The sequence below is a fragment of the Hydra viridissima genome, unplaced genomic scaffold (genome assembly GCF_058129835.1).
Source record: "Hydra viridissima isolate aposymbiotic clone 2 unplaced genomic scaffold, HvirCarnegie_v1 scaffold_10, whole genome shotgun sequence".
Classification (NCBI taxonomy): domain Eukaryota; kingdom Metazoa; phylum Cnidaria; class Hydrozoa; order Anthoathecata; family Hydridae; genus Hydra; species Hydra viridissima.
The window spans coordinates 10,825,460-10,849,221 of record NW_028324309.1 but is presented as its reverse complement, the minus strand read 5'-3'; the positions used below and the strand labels follow the sequence as shown (position 1 = coordinate 10,849,221).

General features: G+C 28.7%; 5 protein-coding genes across 12 annotated transcripts in view; all 5 read left to right on the top strand.

Annotated features, from left to right (window-relative positions):
- LOC145181042 (cysteine-rich protein 2-binding protein-like) overlaps positions 1-23,762 on the top strand; it is a 400,331-nt gene that overhangs the window by 279,198 nt on the left and 97,371 nt on the right. The window lies entirely within an intron of this gene.
- LOC145181378 (liprin-alpha-2-like) overlaps positions 1-23,762 on the top strand; it is a 391,227-nt gene that overhangs the window by 279,198 nt on the left and 88,267 nt on the right. The window lies entirely within an intron of this gene.
- Positions 1-23,762, top strand: part of LOC145180864 (tyrosine-protein kinase ABL1-like) — a 324,834-nt gene that overhangs the window by 279,198 nt on the left and 21,874 nt on the right. The window lies entirely within an intron of this gene.
- The window catches only part of LOC145181231 (uncharacterized), a 313,564-nt gene that overhangs the window by 279,198 nt on the left and 10,604 nt on the right, over positions 1-23,762 (top strand). Inside the window, exons 1-24 of one of the 7 annotated variants that reach the window (XR_016456224.1) lie at positions 10,223-10,344; positions 10,430-10,453; positions 10,559-10,619; positions 10,695-10,731; positions 10,940-11,011; positions 11,254-11,319; positions 14,589-14,661; positions 15,231-15,293; positions 16,495-16,564; positions 16,650-16,764; positions 16,894-16,933; positions 17,162-17,277; positions 17,413-17,492; positions 17,618-17,652; positions 17,732-17,802; positions 19,987-20,110; positions 20,286-20,360; positions 20,501-20,565; positions 20,636-20,675; positions 20,999-21,046; positions 21,196-21,300; positions 22,270-22,335; positions 22,432-22,545; positions 23,493-23,551. Coding sequence is in view for 6 of the 7 variants with exons in the window: in XM_090099793.1 (XP_089955919.1) it covers positions 10,451-10,453; positions 10,559-10,619; positions 10,695-10,731; positions 10,940-11,011; positions 11,254-11,319; positions 14,589-14,661; positions 15,231-15,293; positions 16,495-16,564; positions 16,650-16,764; positions 16,894-16,933; positions 17,162-17,277; positions 17,413-17,492; positions 17,618-17,652; positions 17,732-17,802; positions 19,987-20,110; positions 20,286-20,360; positions 20,501-20,565; positions 20,636-20,675; positions 20,999-21,046; positions 21,196-21,300; positions 22,270-22,335; positions 23,493-23,551 (1,484 nt within the window). In the remaining variant the exon portion in view is untranslated. Of the gene's footprint in view, positions 1-9,957; positions 10,345-10,429; positions 10,454-10,558; positions 10,620-10,694; positions 10,732-10,939; positions 11,012-11,253; positions 11,320-14,588; positions 14,662-15,230; positions 15,298-16,494; positions 16,565-16,649; positions 16,765-16,893; positions 16,934-17,161; positions 17,278-17,412; positions 17,493-17,617; positions 17,653-17,731; positions 17,803-19,986; positions 20,111-20,285; positions 20,361-20,500; positions 20,566-20,635; positions 20,676-20,998; positions 21,047-21,195; positions 21,301-22,269; positions 22,336-22,431; positions 22,546-23,492; positions 23,552-23,762 lie in introns of those variants that run through there. The other 6 variants (XM_090099794.1, XM_090099795.1, XM_090099796.1 and 3 more) reach the window with 6 other exon arrangements.
- Positions 363-2,663, top strand: LOC145181818 (uncharacterized). Of its 2 annotated transcripts, none has more exons than XM_080056991.2 (3): positions 363-584; positions 971-1,135; positions 1,649-2,663. In XM_080056991.2, exons 1-3 carry the CDS (start codon positions 491-493, stop codon positions 2,374-2,376), a joined length of 987 nt encoding a protein of 328 aa, XP_079913117.2. In that variant the 5' UTR covers positions 363-490; the 3' UTR covers positions 2,377-2,663. The 2 variants fall into 2 exon arrangements, with proteins under 2 accessions (XP_079913117.2, XP_089921682.1); XM_090065556.1 differs by having other exon boundaries at positions 971-1,139; positions 1,649-1,877.

The following is a 23,762-nucleotide window of genomic DNA, read 5'->3' as shown; positions in this document are numbered from 1 at the left end:
TATTGAATTAAAAGAAACTCGCTATTAATGAAAAACACAGCTATTCCATTTGTTTGATTATCGGGCCATCAATATTCAAAAAATGTTTATTTTCTTCATTCTGCAAAACGCGGTAAACAACGACCGACGTAGCTCTAATCCAAAGCGTTTAAATTAACTTTAGTGCGTTTAATAGGCTTCTCGCCGTTGTTTACTGTTCACTTGCCTCAAACGGTGTTTGTTACTTAAATTGGCTCGTTTCTCGACCACCTTTAGCAGCGTTAGCAAATGCAAGCGACAGCTAAGAACAGATTTCAATTCATTCAACCAATTCAAACACCTGTTTGTAAGAACGAAAATGCCAAGGACCTGAATTATCTTAATTATCGCACTTTCTTAATAACGCTCTATTAAAAGAAATCACTAATAAACACTCTCATTCTGTTTTAAGATCACTTAAGAAATCACAAGAATTAATAAGGTTTTCGCAGATTTTTAGGTTAGTGAAGAAATGCCTCGTGCGTTCTTATTAAAGCGAAATATTAAAGGGTTATCATTAAGCGAGGATGAAAATGAAGATAGTGACACTGATTCGTGGAAAATTGGTAAGATTGGATAACTTTTTCCTTGTAATAATAGACTAAAGATTTCGATTTATTCCAAATTCATATAACTAAAAGTGTTTTTCTATTTCTTTAAAGCATAAAATCTATGATTGCAATTGAGTATATAGAAAATCCGCTAATTTTTTTTATATATCTTTAGTTTTGAAAACTTTTAAACTAATTTTTAAAAGTAATAACTTCTTTAAACAAAAATTCGAAATTTAAAATTCGAAATTTAAAATATAAAAACAATTTCTATTTATCAAAATTGTCTGAGTTTACTGCAAATGAGGCTTTAGCTTACTGCAAATGAGGAAAAACCTTACCGCAAATGAGACAACTTTTTTGACAAATCAGTAACTAAATTATGTAAAAATTTTATGTAGAAACCTCTATCGAAGAAAAAAATCCTGGTATAGACGAAGAAGCTGATGATTTATCCAGTAACGAAAGTGAATTGTCATCTAATGTTAGCGATTTATCATCGATTGCTAGCGAAGTATCCAGCAGCAGCAACGAAAAAGAAAACCGGAGTGAAAGCATACCTAAACGTAGGTGCACATATTTTTATCATTTTCTTTATTCCAGTTCGTTACGCTGCTTCTACTATTTTATAGTTTTCCTAGTTCTGCTAGTTTATCATTACAAATGATAAAAAATTTTACCATCGAGAAATGATCAATTGAATATTAAAACAGTTTAAGCAGCATGTGTAATAAAACGTTTCAATATTTTAAATAAAACTGAACCGAAAACTTTAAGTTCTAATGAGATATTACAACTTAAAATTTAGGATGCTATAGAGAGTTAGCATGCTAGAGAGAGAGGAAAAAATATTAATCAGCTTTGTATGGATCAAATATAAATGAGGACTAGTTTTGTTTAATGACAATTGTCAGATTTCTGACAGACTCGTTTATTTTCTAAAATTGGCTTCTGCAATCGTGATTGAATAGTTGATTTTGTTTATTCATTTATGCCTCGTTCTATCTAAGTTTGTTCGGTATTATACTCATACAGAATAACTTTTACACTACGCAATGTTTATATTTTTTCATGTTTAGAAGGGGAAAATAAGGCATCCGATGTTTCAACATCCCAATTCCCTCGCTCATTTTTGGAATTTTTGAATGATGAACGTATTCAAAAAAGTCTTGCTTCATTTGATTATCACAACATCAAACGGGAAAGTATAAAACGATTAGAAGATAAAGCGTTACATTACTCAAAGCCATTGCTGTCATTTTTTACACACTCTCCTCCCACATTAGAGCGCCAAATTCATCAATTTCCAATCCATAACTATTTATCAAACGGAAGCCGATCATTTCATCACAGCTTTTCCTATCCTCTGCTAAAGAATGTTCTTCAAGAAAATCAAGGAATTCAATTACAAGCGCGAACTAGAATTCAAGATCGTTTGTACCCCTGTAAAGTTTGTGGAAAAGGTTTCAAACGTTCATCTACCCTCTCAACCCACATGATGATTCATGCAGATATAAGGCCTTTTGCTTGCTCGTTTTGCGGCAAAAAGTTCCATCAAAAATCAGATATGCGTAAGCATACTTACACACACACAGGGGAAAAACCTCACAAATGCGGTTATTGTGGTAAATCGTTTAGTCAGTCTTCGAACTTAATTACCCATTGCCGAAAACACAAAGGTTTTAAACCTTTTCGTTGCATTTCTTGCTCGGAAGAGTTTCAACAAAAAATTGATTTAAGGCGTCACATGTACATTCATCAAAGCAAACCTCTAGTTGATATTGCAACTGAAAGCTCGAAAAATTAAGTTATTTTTTTCTTCCTTTAACTGTTATATAAAAGAAATTTCTTAGTTTAGTTAAATCAATAAAAATTTTAGAAAAGCAAATTAGAAATAGGACTTTTATTATTTCATTTTTTGTTTTTGTTGCTGTAAGTTGTTATAAGTATTTATGATGTTGTTTGTAAGTGATCGTATTTACATATCAGTTTTTTTATTTCTATTTTATATTTTTTTATAAATATTGTCATGTTAGTATTTATAATTATCTATAAGTAATAGCACTATTTTTTACCTAATGAATATTTGTACATTTTATAAAAGACTTTTTCTTATTATACTTGAACTTTCTATTTGTATAGATTATATACATTTGTATATATATATGTAAAAAGTGTAAAATGTTATTTTTAAGAAAATAAAATATTTTCTCTAATGAATGAACTTCTTATATATTCGAAAATCTAGAAAAACCAAATGTAAAAATAAAACTAAAAAGGTTTTGTTTTTTGTCAAAACCAAAAACTTTTTTGACTTCCAGAGCCGAAGAAATTTTTTTTTGTTCAGAGATTTTTGTTCCTGTTATTACTCTGCAACTTTCAGCACTCTGCAACTTTCAGCTCTCTGCAATACAATTTCAGCACTCTGCTACTTTCAGCACTCTGCAACACAATTTCAGCACTCTGCAACACAATTTCAGCACTCTGCAACACAATTGTTTATTCCTATGCAGAATACAGGCTTTTCATTTTTGAGGATTTGCTTTCTGGTCACATTGAGTTTAATTGTGAGTACCTTTGCGTTAAAAACGCACTTTCTTATGTGAAATCCTTAGACATGTGATTTGACTCTAAAAACTTAAAATATTTCCTTTTTTCCTCATTCTTTTTAGGAAATACAATCTGAAAATGCGGGATAATCATCTAAAAACGCTTCTCATTACAAAACACACAAACAACTCTTTTAGACATGAAAACAGATCAGATGCAGTAGCTATTCGTTTGCGTTAGCTAAACTTTGCATATTCTATGAATCTCAAGCTCAACACGAAGTAATAATAATAAAGTGTCAATGGTGTACTGGTCATTTTGTATTTCATGTCAAGTTTAATTGTAACTGTTTGTGTAAGTCAACCATAAATTAAGGTATTGGAAAACTAAGAATGTATTTGAAAGTGACTCAAAGTTGTCGTAGAGTTTCCTGAGTTACATTTTTATAACTTGTTAATGTTTGGATTTTTAAGAGCTTATTCATGCGTCTGTGCTATAATTGCTTATTTAATGTCGAGGCCTTATTTTTGAAGGTTTTGGTAATAAATTAACAATTACACGACAAGTTATCACAGTTTTTTTTTTTCAAGCCTTTAGTAGTCTTAAATGAATTATTCTTTAAATAATTTGTTAGGTAATTGAGTTTTCCTACTGGGAATCAACTTTTATTATAATCAACTGCTCAAACAAAACTGATATTTGATTTTTCATCTTCATGCTCATCTTCCACCCTCAATCTTAGCATGTGCAGCAACGTTACAAGTAGTTTGCAATTTTTCAATTTTTAGAATCATTTATCTCAATATCTTTATTTATATCATATGGAAGGGCATCTTAGATTTAATTGTCAAGGCTTTTAATTTCGGTTAATCGCTTATTTCAGTTTTCTTAGATGTAAAACTAGCTTAAGGCTTTCTTAGATGTAAAACTAGCTTAAGGCCTGTTTCTTCGTTAATTTCAGTAGTTATCCTGAATAAGGTGCTTTTAATTATTGTGATTCCCATCGTTAAATAATATCTCAACATCACTGACAAATTTAATTCAACTTGTTCGAGTTAACACGTAAAAGATATTTAAAAATGATAAAAGAAATTCAGCGTTTATTCGCTATCGCCTGAACAATTTATGAAAAATTGAACGACATGATTATTGCTTATTTTAGTTAGATATACCTAAAGCACCCGGCCGGGGGCCATTCGAGAATAAAATTAAAAAAAAACAAAAAACAGATAGAAAATAATAATGTAATTTATTGTTTATTAATGCAACGAATTATCGAAAACCATAATGGAAACCTTAATAAACATGTTCCAGATGTTTAAATATATTCCGGATATTTACAAAGGAGTATCCGTTATGTTATACTCTGTTATGCTTTTTAATCCTTAAATTGATTAACTTATCCATTAGCAAGAGTTGCAAAAGACTTTCGATTAATTTTAAGATGTCTATTATTTCTTCTAAAAATTGTGAAAAGCTCTATTGTAGTATTTGAAGGGGTGTATTTGTTCTAAATTTGTATATACTCTTATATTTGGTGAAAAAATATTACACTTATCCGGGATTCAACAAAAGCAACATTTTTTTTTTTTTTTTGAGAAATAGTTCGCGTATGTGATTTGTTCCAGAATTCTCATTTCAAAATAAATCAAAATAACAAAAATGGCCCAAAATTCGTAGAACTAAACTTTAGACTCAGTGGCGTACCTAGGGTAAATAGCGCCTGGGGCAAACACCGATCTCGCGCCCCTCCTCCTCCACATAACACAAACTTTTAATAAAACTTTATTATTCATTATAAATAAGCAATTTGTTTATGTAACGTATATTACAAATTTATTTTTCTAGCTTTAATTGCTGCAAATTTCTTAATAACATTGTCAAAATCAATTTCTTCGGTAATTTCTCGCTCTATGCTTAGTAAAGCGAGATCACAGAGACGGCTTTGGCCCATCGAAGCTCTCAAGTAAGAGTTAATCAGTTTAAGTTTACTGAATGATCTTTCACAACTAGCTACAGACACAGCTATTGTTAGCAATAATTTCAATGCTATACGCATATTAGGGAAAACGTTTTTTTCTCCATATTCAACTATAAACATAAGTAGTTGCTCGGGACTTGATATTTTTTCCTTACGGCTAGTAAGCAGAACTCTACAGCCCAAAATTTATTCGTACAGTTCTCGTCCATCCACATCAGAAATGTAGACTTCGGCAAATTTTTTATATTGATCTTTTAAGTGACTTATTTCCGTATTGAAACACAACCCTTACACATCAAGAAGAAATCCAAACTTTTCATCGATTTCCATTAATCGAACGCTTCTTGTTTTCAATTCATTGAAAAGACGGTCGACATTCCCTTTTATTACCTTTTTCATTTCTTCTCTTGTTGTTAACTCAGCATCTCTATACATTTTGCCATCCATTCTTTTTTTTCTTCTTTGACGTCTTTCAAATTCAACACCCCATTCGTTGCAAATTTGAACTCCTTCTTTTATTGAGTCATTAGCGAAGACTTCTCTCTCACTTTGGAAATAATCTTGGAGCAATTTCAAATCTAAAGCTGCATTATGAAAGTTCATTTTAGGGTCCTGCAACTTCTTTTGAACACGGTCAATTCGGCCAAGAATCTTGTTTCAAAACCCTAGCAATGTGAGAAAGTCATACGTTAAAATTCTATTATAAAGCTGCTTTGCATCGCTTTTCGTTTCATTTGACGTGCTTTCGTCTACCATTAAGTTCTGAAGAACTTCCACTATTTCATCAATGTAGGTGTGTACAGGTTTTACTGATTCTGTTTTGGCGCTCCACCTGGTATCGGAATCGGACTTCAAAGTAATAGGCACAGCATCTTTAAGTTTTTGCCATCGTTGAGTTGATCTTGAGAAAAAAACGTAAAGTGCAGCGATGCACAGTGGAAAATTGTAGAGCAATAGCATATCATAAATGTTTTTTATGATGTCGCTACTGTCATTATATTTCAGTTTTATTTAATAGTTTAATAGTCAATCATTACTATAATGCAGGAATTTCACATAATTTTATGTAAAAATAAAAGTTTTGAAGCCCTATTGTTTATTACTTTTGCGGATGTTCATTTCAAACCTGTTCGCTTCATCACTTTAAAAGTTAATTTTTTATAAAACTTTCTAGGAATAAATATAAAGTATTATACATTTTTGAAAAGCTCATCTTATGGAGATTTTAAGAAAATTATATATTTTTACTTAAATGGTTCAGTTTAGGAGTAATTATTTGAACAATAAAATAAATGAAAAAAAAAAATATTCTTCAAGCTCACTGAGACTTTTGGCAGTTACCCACGCTTCCCCACGCTTTAAATTTAATATAGTATTGTAGCCTTGGTGTTTATTAAAAACATGTATAAGAATCAGTTGCAGAAACGTGCGGTTTCCGAAATTATCGAGAAAAAAGTGATAAAAGTAAAAAAAACAGAAAACCGCTTTTTATCGTGGTTTTAAATTTTGTTCATTTATAACAATAGGTTGGTATATGTTTTTAAATTTATTATCAATTTTTTATTGATACCATGGCATTCTTGTATTTTTACACTCATTTTGTGGTGAATGTACACTGCCAATATATAAAGAGTTGAAACATTTATATCAGTATAACAAATTCACAGTGGAAATTAAACCGACACTTTTGACTATTGAATATTATGTACATTACTTTTGTGACTTGTTAAAATGACAACTTTTAAGTGTTCGAAACGTAAATTATTGCTTTCCTATATTGATGGAGGAAGGACAGTTGAGTCACTGTCAATAATTTTAAAAGAAAATTATCAACTTTCTGAGGACAACTTGTGTTTCATCATTAGTGATATTCAAAGGCACATTATTCCGTCGTTTAATAAACGATGGATACAGGCGTCACGGAAAAAGGATGCTTTTTTATCTAAGAACAGTGATTGGTTGGATTCTGAATATTGTGTACCTTTACCTAACTCAGAAGAGGCAATTACCGACTCCACGCCATCTACTTCTTTTGAAAAACGCGGAAGACCGTGCGTGTCTTATGGAGATTCGTCAGAATCCAGCAAAAAAAGAAAAAATACCATGTTACTTAAGGAATATGGATTTGATCACATTTTTAATACATATCTTCAGGCGTTGCGTTCAATAGGAGAAGAAGCAGAAGCAAAACTTGTGGAATCATTAAGGATGGCTGATAAAAACAAAAAAAACTTAATATCGAGTTTTATGGAAAACGCAAGCCAGAAAAATATGCTAACGGATGAAGAAGCACTCAGCGTGTTTATTGACTTAGATTTAACAAAAGCACAATATTTGTACATGAGGAAGGTGACAAATGAACGAAACTGTTCCATATTCCCACCATATTGTAAAATTCAAGAAATTAAACAGACCTGCTATCCACCATCTTCTGCAATAGAAATTACGAACACACATGCGAAAATTCTGGAACTGCAAGATTTATTGGATCACACTGTAGCTAGAATTTTGACTATAGATTCCGTGTACAGTATTGAATTCAAACATTTACTTTTATATAGTAAATGGGGCTGTGATGGTTCCTCTGGCCAAAGCCAATACAAGCAGAAACTTCCAGAGGAATCTGAACTTGTTTCTGATGCAAATTTGTTTACTAGTTCTTTGGTGCCTATCAAACTAATTGATATAGTAACTGGCGCAGTTGTTTGGCAAAATCCGGCACCTTCATCAGTTCGTTTTTGTCGACCTATATGCATAGAGTTTTGCAAAGAGACTCCCGAGAAAACTAAAGCCGTTGTAGATGAAATAAAGAGCCAAATAAACTTTTTGCGGCCGTCTATAATTAATAAAAATGGTAAAAGTGTTCAGGTAAAACATGAGCTTTTTCTAACAATGATAGATGGAAAAGTGGCTCAGGTATTAACAGATACGCCTTCTGGATCTACATGTACAATATGTGGAGCTACTCCACGGCAAATGAACGATTTGACTAAAGTGGCTTCTAGGCCTGAAAATGAAAGTTCGTATCAATACGGATTGTCTACATTACATGCCAGGATTCGTTGTATGGAAATGATATTACATATTTCTTACAACCTTTCTTTCCAAACATGGGCAGCCACAAGTGAAGAAAAAAAAACGGCTAAAGCAAGAGAAGAAGATCTTGGTGCAGAAACGTTTTCGTGAAGAGCTAGGGTTGATCATTTACAAACCAAGACAAGTAAGTGGTAATACCAATGACGGTAATACTGCTAGAAGATTTTTTTACAATGCAAGCTGCTCTGCTGAAATCACTGGAGTGGATGAAAATTTGATTAAGCGATTTTACATAATTCTGCAAGCTCTCTCCTCAGGTGTTATGATAAATGCTGAAAGTTTTGGTAGTTATGCTGTAGAAACTGCCCGAATCTATGTGACCAATTATGGATGGTACTATATGCCATCTTCAGTACACAAAATCTTACTTCACGGAGAAAATATCATAAAGCATTTTGCAGTACTTCCTATCGGTCAACTTTCAGAAGATGCGCAAGAATCCCGTAATAAGGATTATAAAAAATTTCGCCTTCATCATGCCAGAAAATGTTCTCGATCAGTTACAAATGAGGATGTATTTCATACCCTTCTGTACACTTCCGATCCGTACATCACCAGCATTAGAAAACCGTATAACAAAATTGTGCAAGAACTTGATGAAGATACTCTGCAGCTTTTGAAAGTCAACGAACTGATTTCAGGAACTAAAAGTCCTTATGTAGTTGTGATATAGTACCTTTAACATACCTATACATTATTTCATAAAAACAACTATTTAAAAATTGTTCTTTAGAAACTGTTTTAAATATTTCTATAATTAGTAGGTAAGCATTTTATGTACTTTTCGTCGTTTCTAATAACTTTAAGATATTTTCATATGTTTGTAAAGAATTATGTTAAAGTGTAAATTATTAAACTGCCAATTTTGAAGTTTTTGATTTTTATTTATTTATTTTTAATATTGTATTACAAAAAAATTCTTACAAAAAGTATTTCATTAGAAGCGTCATATACTACTTTACATTTGTGCAAATTTTCAAATCTCTATTTTTAGTAACAAAAAAGTTATCGATTTTTGGTCCGAAACACACCTTTATTTTCCACTGTGCGATGGTTCCAAAAAAATTAACCTTCATTACTTCTTCTTTAGTCGCATGTACGCCTACCAAATTAAGACTGATTGTCACAATTGACAAATATCGCAAGGTTGTTTTTTTCCTTTATTATTTGATGCACACCACCCTTGTGGCCTGCAATTACAGTAGTATTGTCATAGCATTGCGACCTGCAATTTTCTACATTCATATCGTCTTTTTGTAATTGCTCCAATATTGTTTGGGCTAAGCTGGCTGCATTCTTATCGCTGAGTTGGATAAAGCCAAGGAAAGATTCTTTTACATACACTGTTTTTTTCCAACAACCAAGCCTCTTTTGCGCCCCTTTCAGGTTTGCGCCCATGGAACGTGCCCTGCCTGCCCTACCCTAGATACGCTACTGTTTAGACTAGATCAAAAGTTTAAAGGAAGATATTTAACAAACGGATAATATTGAACTTTGTATCCTTCTTCATTTAATTTTGTTTATTATTTAATTATGTTGTAATCCTCAATCATTTTAATTAGAATATTTGCTCATGGCTGATGTTGATAGCTGCTAACATTAATTATCCCATGCAACGAAATGACAAATTTTCTGGATCCATCGGCCAATTCGGGATATTACTTACTTTAATTGTTTTTATTTACGCACTTATAAAGTTGCAGATTTTGCATACCTGAACTATTATCAGGGCTTACATATATTACACACGAGTTGAAGAATGAATGTAAATCACTCTATCTCCGTTCTATCAGGCGTTAATGCTTATTAAACTATTCTTTTTTTAGATGTTCCAAGAATATCGCTTTTTTTATTTTAGCAATAGCTAACTTTATTACTGTTCAGTAATTATAGTCAATTAATGGACTTTTTGATTTGCTTCTAAAGCATAACGTGTATGCTTAAGAAGCGAATCAAAACAATTGTGACAATTTGTAAACTGACTATATTAACTTAAAAGTAACGAAGTTAGCAATTGCACAATTACTCCTAAAGATAAAATAAACTATTTTGAATGAGGTATATGTTCATACTGAATGATAGAGTTTACATTTTACATTAAAAAGTGTAGATATCATTTCTTTAAAAATATGTATGTTGTAATTACAGGTATGTGTATTCTTTATTTTTTAGTCTTAATAATTTATTCCTTTTTTTTTTTTTTTTTTTTTTTTTTCTTTTTCTTTTTTTTTAGATAACAGAAAATAAAAATTTCATGGTATGCAAATATTAAAATAATTGCTTCTAATGTTTTCTTTGTAAGAGTTAATGATTGGAAAGAACAGTGATTTATTATAACCTTTTTTTATTCTTAAAAATTTAGTCTTCAGAAGAAATAACTGAGAGTTTGTCTGGTCTTTTGTATATTAAGTCTACAAATATAGGTAAAAACATTTTTTCAGTATTTTATACTAGCTATTAAAACAATTTTTTTTTAATCAAATGATATTGTTTTTTAGGCAACAGCAAAAGCAAAAGCAATAAAAAACAATATTGGTACATTTTTGTTTTTTAATTTATTCTTTCTATGGTTTTTTTTTAGTTTAGCAATTGACTAGTTTTGTTAGTTTAAATTTAACTATATACTTTCCACTTATCAATCAGTACCACATTTGATGCACATTATTATTTTTTAACAAAAATTAACACATTTATTAGTTACTTATTATATATTATATTACTGTTCTATATAATATGTATTTAGGGTGGAGTTAAATACTCGATACAACGAGCTTCACTGTTTTAAAAATAATAAAGAAAAACAAAATCCTTTAGAGTGAGTAAAACTAATGCTTATTTTATTTATCTCTTTTTTTATTTACGTGTTTTTTAAAACTTATTTTGTAAGCTTTTAGTTTCAAGAAAAACTTTCAATGAAAAAAATTACATGAGCATTTTAGTGAATTAAAATGATAATTTTAAAAACACAAAGTCTGTTAAATACCATAGTTATTTAAATTCCAGTTATATGGAGAAGTTATGATAATGCATGATTTAATTCAAGCTTATTTTTTTCAGAAAGTTGGTGTTGTATGGTGCTGGCATCTCATTTGGAAATACAAATGACCATGAATTTATTATCAAGTATGATAGAATTTAACTTATAGGTTTACAATATATTGAAGATGGTAAATGTAATGAAGATATAAATATAAAAACAATATATTGTTCCATGCCTCAAATTAGGTATTAACCACAATTTGGATTGTGATTACTGCTGCCTAAATGCAAAGTAGAAGGTTGAATGCACATTTTAAAATTTTAAAATCATGATTGAAATGAAACAAATTTTTTTGAATAACGTTAGCTTAAGATTATGTACAGGTTGAAAAATAATAAAGAAAATTAAATTTCATTTTTATAGTTAGGAAAATAGAAGAAGAATAAAAACATAAAAGCAATAAATTGTCAGCCATTCCATCTTCATTTTCACTTCAACTCTCTTTTTATTTTACCCCATTTTCACTTCTCAAACTTCTGTTATTTTGCTTTCCATCACTTTTTGTTTTATATCCTTCCAGTGTTACAATATTTTCCTAGAAATGACTATTGATGACTTTAACATTTATTTGACATTGCAAAATGGCGTTTTTTACATATGCACATTAGACTAATTCAATTTGTATAAAAGATAATAATAATTTAAATTAGGCTACCATGTAATTTGATGTCGTTTGTGGTTAGGAAAACTAGTTCAAAATTGCAAGCTTAAATAAAATGTTTTTGTGGCTGCTCAAGAGATTTAAAGTTATTTTTTAAAATTGTGATAAAATGGTAAACTTACCACATCAGTTTGATTGAATATATATATTACAATATATTTAAGTGCGTCATACAATGTTTTTTCAAAGTGTTCACAAGAGTAATAAATGATTACTATCAATTCTGCTTTGAAGGTTTTCTTTAATGGACATGAAGTTTCTGTGATATCAACAGTCTGAAATATAAGCTGCCGTTCAGCTTCATCAAGTGTTAGCACATCATTTAAATATAAGCCGCTGTGCAGCTTCATTAAGTGTTAGCACATCATTTAAATGTCTCTAAAAGCTCAGCACAGTCATTAGTCACTTTCATGCTTGATATTTTTTACTTGCCATTGAGATAGACATGACAGAAACCCCATGTAGCTGAATTATAATTAAGAAAAGTTTGCATAAATTTTTAGCGCAGTAGACAGACTCATTTGTCTTTAAGTGAAAAAAAGCTGACAAAGTCTTTTCCTTTAGCATGGAAATGATTTTTAATTAACTATTCTGAGATCAGTTTTCACTGTTGGTATCTTTAGAGCAGCAACCATGACCTGTTTTTCACTATTTGGGACAAAGTTAGAAAATAATGCGAGTCTAATTAAATATTTTCTCAAAAACCACATATGTCCTCTCATTTTCTCAATTTCAAATATCTGCTACCTTTTTTTTAACAGCACCATAAGATAGACAAAAAGTCTGACTTAAAGCACCAAACTTCATATTGTATGAAGCATCAGAACTGTTTGGTGCTTTAAGTCAGACTTTCACAAAAATGGTAATAATTGAAAGACAAATATAATAAAGATCCAGTATTTTATATGCTGTATGTATATCTTTCTTCATCTGGTTTTCATCTGAACACATTTACCAATTGTAAGTTCACATTTCACTTCAATGTCAAGAAAATTGCACTGTGTTGGATAATATCAATAAGTTTCAAATGTGCTTTGAATCAATTGAATATTCCATTCTGTCATCCAGAAAAAACTGACTAGAAATACTGGTCAAACGCTACAACCAAAATAATTTCAAGGACATGATCCCAGCAGTCTAAAAACAGTAAATATTTGTTATATGCCTGCTAAATGATAGCAATAGCACCAGTGTTGGAACTTGTTATTTCAAGACAAAGACCTGCCAACCAATCTGGAATAACTTTCCATTCTTTTGATACTTCAACAACCAGGTTTACCATAAGCTTACCAATACTCATGAAAAGTTTAGGAAAAGCTAATAGTTTTTTAACATTTAGGCTTGGTATAATAAATGGAATCCTGTCAACCAGGTTTCCATATATGTCTGGTAGAATTTTACTGTATGTAATAGGGGTATATTTTGCACAGATTTTTCTTGAATGTTTTAGGCTGTTGATCTTCTATTTGTTTTACATGCTAATTGAACTTGCAGATAGCATCATATCTTTGATGAGTATACCAACAGCTTTGAGGACTTATACAACAATATGCATAGCCTGTATTGATGAAGTTTTTTTATGATTAAAACTAGCAATAAATAATGAATTATCAATAACACCATGTGGTCTTGGTGCTGACTTTGTGTATTGTTTAGTGTTTTTCTAGTATAATCATCTTTCTGTTTGCTAATTAGTAGCTCTTTATCACCAGTATCTTCACATTCTAAATCTCAAATTTTTTCAACTGATGCAGTCTTAGTATATTTTTTCACTATTTGTGTTACTCTTTTTTTCTAGTAGAAAATTTACATCTTTTTAAATTTTTATGAGTCTGTTGCAATCCCCATGGGCTATATCAAATAGCTTATTAAACTTGTTTGCCAAATCAGTTTCTAATTTAACTGTTTCTCAGTTCTGTGAGTCTTGTTTTTTACAGTTTTAACATTATTAAATACTTTTATTTTAGCAATAACATTCCTTTTTTGTGGTTTTGGGTAATTGACATTAAACTAAATTTGTAATACTTTATTAATAGTATTGGAACAGCTTTTTGAAAAATTCCATTTTGTTTGTCTTTAAGTTATAAAAAAGATGGCGTACGACAACTGTGGGCAAACAGCTTAAATAACTTGATTTATTTAGAATTGGTAGTTGATAATCAATTAGCCACAAATTTGTTCAGCTGTCACTAAATAAGGGAATAAGTTTTTTTTTTCATCAATCAACGTCTTTTAAGCAGCTAGCCACTTAAGTTTTCAAAAAAAAAAAGTTTTGAACAATGATGCAAAATGTAAATAGTATACATTGTATAAAATGTACAATACATTTATACATCTTGTACAGTATATATTGGCTTATACACACAATAATAAAATAGACTAACAGTGAATTATTCCTAGCTACATTACATGTCTGAGCTAAATTACAAATTATTACACTATCACATAATGACATGTATTTTTGTTGCTATATGTAAGCTATAGCTAGTAAGTCTGGAATGTTAAACAAATATGTTTTAAGGATTTGCATCTTGAATCTTTTAGGAAAAAGAATGTTATAATGTTATATTAAAAGGGTACTGAGAAATTGTCTGAGAGAACACCATATAACAAAACTTCTGCAAATGTAAGCTTATTTACATTGGTTTCAAATTTGTTGAGAATAATGTTTGATATATTCTGTTTTTTTAGTATTCGTGGCTGTGAATACAAGTGCCATGCAGAAGATCATAAATCAATGATGAACTGGACAACTGTTCTCAAGGTGATAATTTAAAACACGATTTTTCTACATGGCATTAAGTCTACAGATAATGTATAACTTATAATTATTTTCCAATTTGCAGAAACCACAAAAAAATCTAATTTAATTAACTTTTTAAATTCTACTTTAAACATTTTTGCATACTACTTTTTAAAAAGTTTTATGAACCACTTGTGTACATAATAAGAGTGTTCTGCAGCCTGCAAAGTTTATTGCTACTGTTTTGGATAGCTGGTTTAAAAGAACATTAAAAAATATTGGCACAAAAAATGTTATTGGTAAAATGCTTATAGCTCTATCTTTAGAAAATACTTTTTAAAGGAATATTTTCAGTGAAGCTAAGACTAATGATGTTCTACAGCTTTACCCCTAAATCATGTGATATTTACAGTGCACTCAAATCTACCAGCTATTTTTACAGCTTAACCCCTTAACTAGCTGTTTGAATTGAATTTACTTCATACTTGTTACATACTTGTTAGGAGTTTCTTGATAAAGTTGATGTTCATTTCTATTATCTTTTTGTTCATTAATTTAAAGTTCACTAATATATTTACTTGATCTTACAGAAGCAAATTTTAATGAAACCTTTGAGCATGGAATCAAAAGCACTAGATTCAGTTCCTGAAGATGTAAGTAATGCAAATTGTATTCTCATAATATTCATTGAATAAAGAAATTGATAAAGGTTTTTAGATAATGTTTTGTTGCAACAAAAAATTCTGCACAACTGTACAATTATATTTTTACATAAATTATATTTTTACACAGGAAAAAAAATTAATTGTTAAATAATTTACATAAATTGCACAGTGAAATACTATTATAGTTAGAGAATAAGAAAGTAATATACTGAATCAAATATACACACACATACACACACACACACACACACACACACACACACACACACACACACACACACACACACACACACACACATACATAAAAGTATATATAAAATGGGCTAATATATTGCTTTCTCCAAAAAAACAGTGTGTTTTAACTGTAATTCCTCAAGTATTTTGATGCATATCAAATTTTTTTTATTCAAATTTAGTATAAAAAAACCTTTTTTCAAGAGATTTTATGTTTGTTAAATCAATTCAACCAATAAACAAAACAACTATAAACAAGCAATGATGGTTCCACCTAAATTTAGAAGTGATGTCATGTTTTTTCTATACTTTTTCCATTATCTGTCACTCCTAACTGTACATCCATATTTCTTTTTTCTTGATTTCATGATTTCCTGTCATTCCTATTTACAAAGCTCAACTGTTTTTATTGCTGTATTTAATTAAAATATTTTATAATCAAAGAACTTGCAAAAACTGAGTTGTTATGAATCACTCTATCCATCACCAAGGGAGCATTCTTTCACATCTATTTCTTTGCAAATATTATCCTCTAACAGCATTAAAATTATCTTCTTTAAATTTTCAGACCCGTATCAAAGCCACTTGGTGACCTTTAACCTAGCTGCAAATGTGATAAAGCATTTATAAGACTGATGTACTAAAAATGGATTTTTTTTTGCCTAGAAATATTATAAAACAATTTAAAATACTATTAAATAATAACTTTATCTTTCTGTAATTTGGATGTTAGTTAGATGTTGTTGTTTTTTTTTTGGTATGAGGAATTCCTGCTGCATCATATAACAATGTTTTTTTTCTTATGTTTCTTTGTTTTAAATGTGATTAAACGTTTTAAAATTTTTTGCAGTCAGAATGTTGTTCTTTCATGGATTGCTATTCTTTTCCCTTTAATGCTTTTTTTATTCCTTTGAAAGAAAAATTGAAGCAGAAAAGATGCTTTAATACTTTTTAGGAAGTCTTAGATGTGAAAGTAAAAGATAATAAAGTTGAAAATCTTAAAACTGATGATAAAAGAAAACAACGTATGTTTTTCAGTTTGTTAGTTTTAAATTTCATTTAATTTAGAAAACCCATTATAAAAATTTATTGCTGTAATCATTTTTAAAGGGAGCTTTTTTAACCGTCTCTTCAATCGGTTTTCTATGCGTTCATCACCAAGGATTGATTCAACAGATACTCCTAACACCAAAAATAAGCGAGTCATCAAACCTGCACCACTGCGGTAAATGTTTTATTTGTATGTATGAAGTGTAAAGTAAGAATCTGTATTAATGTTGAAAAAATCATAAAATGGTAGTTTTTTAATGATTTTGCAGTTCTGTTAATTATCATACCATATTTTTAACTCTAGAACTGTTGTTGGATCCATGCAAGATATTTCTAACAAACCAGTAAGTTCAAAAATGCAGCTTTACAATTAAAGCTTTCTAATTTTATTTTTTTAGTGAAACATTTCCATAAAACTTGAAAATGGTTAAAGTTTCTGTTCAATCAGAGTTTGATTGAATTTCCATGTAATCAGAATATGATTAAAATTTCCATTAAATCAGTGTATGGGTGAAGTTTGTTTCCTGCTGAAAAACCTGTATTAGAATTTAGCATTCATCTTTTTTTGTCAGCAAACATGTTCAACTTGTCAAAGCTTTGAAGCAAGAAACGTTTATTTAACAGAACAAGTAAAGCACCTTAATGAAGACATTGAAAATTTAAAAGACCAAATGCGGACTCATGTCAGGTACTTGGATTTCTATCGTTTTATATTAAACAATAGATGTTGTTACTAGTATCTTTTTAAGTTTTAATTGTGATAAATAGTTTATGAAAATAGTGGTAAAATAAGTAATTATTTTTTCAAGGTGTTTTCTTTTAGGTGTACAGATATCATGGAGAGAAAACATTCACGTCTAAAAATTGAGTTTGTTCAATTTCTGCAAAAGTCTGTTAGCAATGGTATTTTAAAAAATGCATTGAATTTGCTTTTTGTAAAGTCTTTCCGTATTAAGTTACATATATACATAAAATTTTATATTGTCTTATTTATTCATTTTATATTGTCTTATACTATCATCTTATAGATACCAACTTGTATGCAAGTATAGCTGATATATCTGTGGGTTATTTTTTTTCTTAATAAAATTTACCTTTTTGAAAAACATAAAGTATTAAAAACATGTTTTTTAACATTTTAGAGCAGCCGCTTAGTTTTCAAGTTACTTCAAGAGGAACATGCTAGTGATCAAAACTTTCCTCTATTTGATGGGTAAGTTGAATAAATTTATATGTGTGTATATACCATACATTCATCACATTACATTTATATTTACATTACATTATATATATACTTTACATTATATATATACTTTACATTATATATACTTTACATTATATATATATATATATATATATATATATATATATATATATATATATATATATATGTATGTATGTATGTATGTATGTATGTATGTATGTATGTATGTATGTATGTATGTATGTATGTATGTATACATACATACATACATACATACATACATACATACATACATACATACATACATACATACATACATACATACATACATACATACATACATACATACATACATACATACATACAAGCTCCAAGCAATAATTTGAAAGCTATCTAGATATCCTATGCTTTGAGAAAGGTCAATTAAAAGTTTGAAAATGCCTTGCTTTAAAGCATGTGACCATACCTAGTCCTTAACTCTAAAATTCTTTGTGTTGTCTTTGGGGAATGAAGATGTCCCTAGCTGAAAAAAAGTTAAAAATACTGCAAGCTCTGGTTGAGTGTGAAGAGCCAGAAGAATTTGAGGGTTGTAAACTATTAAAGATACAAGTTTGTAAGAATTTAAAATCACTTGAGTTTTATCCTGAACAAATTTACCTTCTCTTCAAACATTTAAATATACCTTAGGCAGATACTAAAGGATGGCTTGATGATAACCTCAATACTGTAGATGATCATATATAAATGTGTATAAAGCCCCAAATACTTTTTACCTAGGGCAATTTTGATAAATAGGCACCTTATGTTATATAAAAAGGTGATAAAAAATTTGAAATGCTAAAAAGTTTAAGAATTTTCATGCATTATAAAAGACACAAAAGTAAGCTGAAAATTACCATCTGGCAAAAAACTGATAGTTTGGGAAAAGATTATCAGCAATCCTGAGTAATCTGAATAATTCTTATACCAATATTTCAGGGCAAATCCACAGAGAAGACATTTTTTGGTCATCTATTTTTTATCATGATGAGAAAAAATTTGAGTTTGACATAGAGATGACTTTTGATTAAAGGTATTTTTCAGCCAAGTAGACAGAAATGAAAAAAACAGTATATCAGTCTATAGAGAAACATGACCTATGGGTGCAAAGGACCCATAGGTCATGTTTTGATTTTTTTCTCATACTTTCTGTAAACAAAATGATAAACCCTTAAAGCCGTTGGATAAGAGAAAGGCTTACATTTTCAAAGAATTGTAGAGATTTTTTGGAAGATACAAAAGTAATTTTAAAAAATTTTTGCAAAAATTAAAGACTTAAAATTCTACAATAATTTGTTGGAAAAATTAAAAAAATACTTCAGCTTCATAATGACAAGTTATCATAAAAGATGTTATTGACAAAAAAAAAATTCAAAACCTTATATGCATATATTTAAAGCATGACCAAAAAACCTTTAATAGTGAGCTTACTTATTACAAAGACATATTTGTAATTTTAAATGACTTCTTAATGTTGGCTCAAATTCAGCAGCAAATAATCCTTCATGTTCTACACCTTTAATCATTTCTCAAAATATTTTTCTAAATATATTTTCAAGATATTTTTATGGATCAATTTTGTCTAGTTAAAAGTGTGAAGCAAAAATTGCCTTTCAAACTCTTCAAAAGAAGTGCACAAGAGTTCAGTAATTGATGAATTGTCATGAATTTAGTTAAATCTGTTTTTAAAATCATTGAATCTTCCTTTCAAAACTCTCCATGAAAATCATTTCATTGAGTTCTTCAACTTTACAAAAATTTCAACAAAATCAATGAAGTATTGTTAAACAGCCTTATTGAATTGGTATTGAATTACTTATAGAATTGATATGCAATTATTTAAAGTAAATCCAGAGCTACCAAGAAACATTGGTATTACAATGTATAATGTTATCTTAGATTGCTTTAATTTTTTTAAAACCTAAACGTATAGAACAACTTCCACAACTCTTCTCAAAACAGTAATTGTCAGGTTCTTTTATTATCATTTCATCATTCATTATTATTTTCACTATTTTCACTATTGCTAGTGAAAAAGTGATTAGTAGTTTTCTATTGCATAGTGATATGAACATCACTGCCAAATTAAAAAGTTGCAATTCAAATTGTTATGTTAATTTATAAGGAGTTGTTTGATAAACCTTTTTTTTTTAGCGAGTTAATTACAATTCCACACGTTGATCATCTTGGATTCATTCATTTAAAAGCAGAAGAACCTATTGAAAAATTTTTATATCTTTGTGAAATGTTGAAGATTAATTTGGGTTCAACATTACAGGTTGACACAAACATTTTTTAAGTTTGTTTAATTTTGACTATCTTTCACCTTTTTTAAAATGAAAAAGTTTAACACTTTTTTCAAAAATTATGTTTTTTATATGTAGAAAATTGTAGGAATTTTTTTATAAACAAAATAAACATAACTATAGCAAGATATCATCGTTTATTATTAGACAGATGATGAGCAATATCAAAGATGGCTGCTTTTTTCTGCACATTCAAAGTCAAAAACTTTTATTTTAGATGATGTAAGGGATCACCTTTTAGATTACTTATGTTTAGAGATTAGAATATTTTTACATTCTTACTAGACATCTTGGTTAAATAAAATATTAGCTTAACTGGTCTTGACTTTTCTTTGCTATTTAAATGTTTTGCTGTTTTTCAGCCGGACTTATTTGAACTAATTCAATATGGAATACCACACCAATTCAGATCTCAAATATGGAAGCAGTAAGTTGATTTACTTGATGTTACTTTTTAACTTTAAGATTGATATACAATTTTTAATTTTTGATTTTAGAATGGTTGATAATCATGTGGCAAATATTCAGAAAGAAAAGGTAAATTATTATGTTTTGGTTTTACAAATACAATGAATGCTGTTTGTAACTAATGAAATACTTATAAATATTTATGATTAAGCTAACATTACGTTTTGTTGGTTGTTTTTTATTTAATTTTTTTTGTAGAATTTTTAAGTATGAAAATTATCTTTACAGGCCCCCAAAAAAAAACAGTTCTAAAACAATCTTTAAATGAACCAGGGCCAAAGTTAAGCAACGAAATGTAATAAAAAGCAAAATAAATTAACAGTTAGATTATAACAGTTTAAAGTTTGTTGTTGTTTTTTTTATCATTATTTTCAAAGAAGTAATATTTTTAGGGTGCTGATTATTATTCAAAGTTGGTTGAAAAATTACCAGAAATACAGGTTCCTTAATTTAAACAGTCTTTATTAAACCAGATAAACAGTTTCTTTTAATAAAGGCAAAGCATGCAATATTTTTTTCCAAATGTTTAAAATATATTTTTTCCCATTTATTTCCTGAAGTAAATGTAGTTATGTTAAGAATTTTGTAGAACATAGAAACTGAAGATGATGAATCCATAGAAAAACAAATTAAAATTGATCTTCTACGAACAATGCCAATGCATCAAGATTTCAGAACACTTGATCAGCCAAAGGTTTGTCATTTAAACTCTTTATATAAACATTTAGGTTTTAAAAATCAAATAAAACTTTTGCTTGCATTTTTTTAAAGTTTTAAGTCATTAAATGATTTAAAGTTTAAGCTGAAAAAAAAAAAAAACTTTTCGCTTTCAACTACAAAATAAAAGATAATTTTATTGGGTTAGAAAGAAAATTTTTTTGCACTTAAGTCATTACAAATGAATCATCATTAGAACATGGAAAGTTCTATAATTTTCTAGAATGTTCTAGCATGTTCTAGCATTTTATTTTAAGGCATCAATAATACATTATTTTCCAGCTCAATTATTTTGGCTGTGAGGCCATACATAGTGTAAGCCAAGCCCTAGGCCAAAGTAGTATTACCAAATGCACTTGTCAAAATGCTCCAAACAACAATCATTTTCATGCCCTGGAATTTGACATGTCAAAAAAGAGCTCCGATGATGTTTGCTAATTGGAAGCCAATATTCGTAAATTGTTCGAGAGGCAGCCAGGTAGCTTCTGCAAGGATGGGATCCATTTTTTGCCTAACAAATGTTGATAATAATGGTGATTATATTACAGATTGATTGTGTTTGTTCAGAGGATTTTAATGAATTAAACTATTTCATGAAAGTGCAAAAGAACTTTCTTTCCAAACGAATACATTAAAATTAAGAAAGTGTTATTTTAAACTTTTTAATAATTCAATTTACTATAATAAAAAGTACCGATTAGCTTTCAACCATTTGATGGGTGTATTAAAGGTTTTATTTGTAAACTTAATGAACTCTTGATATTATTTAGGAGAATTGAATTTTAGTTGACTAATATTGTTCAAAATTTTTTTAAATAAAATTGTAAAATTTTTTTTTTTTATTTATTTATTTTTTTATCTATAATAATGTAATACTTATATATGATAATGTTAATGTTATATTACATTTTATGTTTTAAATAACAATATTAGTCAACTGTTTTAGGTAACAATATTACACAGAATATTACGAGCATTTTTGCTGCACAATAAAGATGTTGGGTACTGCCAGGTAAATACAGTTTGTGTTTATTTGTTGGAGAGTAATATTTGAGACTTGTATTTGAGAATTTTAACATTTCACAAAAAGAAAAATACAATTTTTTAGGATAATTTTAAAAAAATTAAAACAAAATAAAACTTGGATGAAAGGATTGCTGAAGTTGCTGTAAATATTTAGAAGGTCCAGTCCAAAGGATATCATGCTTTGTATTCTTAAAATGTATGTTAGTTTATCTTTCATTTTAACAATTTAAAAGAAATATTTGAAAAGTTACATGAGTGACAAGAAAGAAAGTAGTAAAAAAATTTTAAATCTTAAAGCAATGATATCCAATTTTGTCAGAAAGGAGTTTTAAAAGTTTTTTTTAATTTACAATTAGATTTGATGTGTTACTCATATTTTTATAGTTAGATTTGATATTTTATTATAAGTATTATTGTATTTTTTGTTAATTAACAGTTAGATTCTAAAAAGTGTTCCTGCTAGTGAAGCTAGTAAAAAGATACCAAATTATTTGTTAGCACCACAATTGATTAAGTTACATAAAAAGCAGTTGCTAGCATATTATTTTAAGTATTAGAAATTTTGCATTTGTACATTCCTTTTTACAGCTTGGTTTAAGATACCTGCAAAGTTTAAAAACCTCTCTATAAACTAACTGTGTATTTACTAACAATTAATAAAAACTTTTTGTGTGTGTGTGTGCTTATATATATATATATATATATATATATATATATATATATATATATATATATATATATATATATATATATATATATATATATATATATATATATAGCTATTTCAAGTTGTATTATTTTCAAATACAATATCTCCTGTTCGTATAAGAGTGCTCAATATTTTGTATAAATAGAGCAATATATTTATATATATAAAACGAAGAAACAAAAACTATGTATGGTACTTAAAGTTTCATGGCTGATGATTGCTGCTAGGCATGAAACTTTAAGTACCATACATAGTTGTTGTTTCTTCGTTTTATATATATATATATATATAGCATACTTTTTTAAAAACAGCAGTTATTTATTTTTTATTAGGATTTATACTCATAAAGTTAGGTACTAAGATAATAAATGTAATAAACAGTGCATGAATTATATGATAAAGCTATTGCTTTGTAAAGTTATGTTTCTCTTTAGGGAATGAATTTTATGGTTGCATTTGGATTACTCTATGTGGATGAAGAAACAGCATTTTGGTAATTCCTCTTTAGATAAAAAATTTTTTATCCAATAAAAGTATAAACTGTTATATTAAAATTTTTAAAACTTAGTAATCTCACTGAATATAAGTCAAATTTTGTAATTTCACTGAATATAAGTAAAGCAAGTTTAACTTTTAACTTTTTACCTTATGATTTTTATAATTTTAGTTTTTAAAAAGATTCACTTTGCAATATTGTCCTTTAA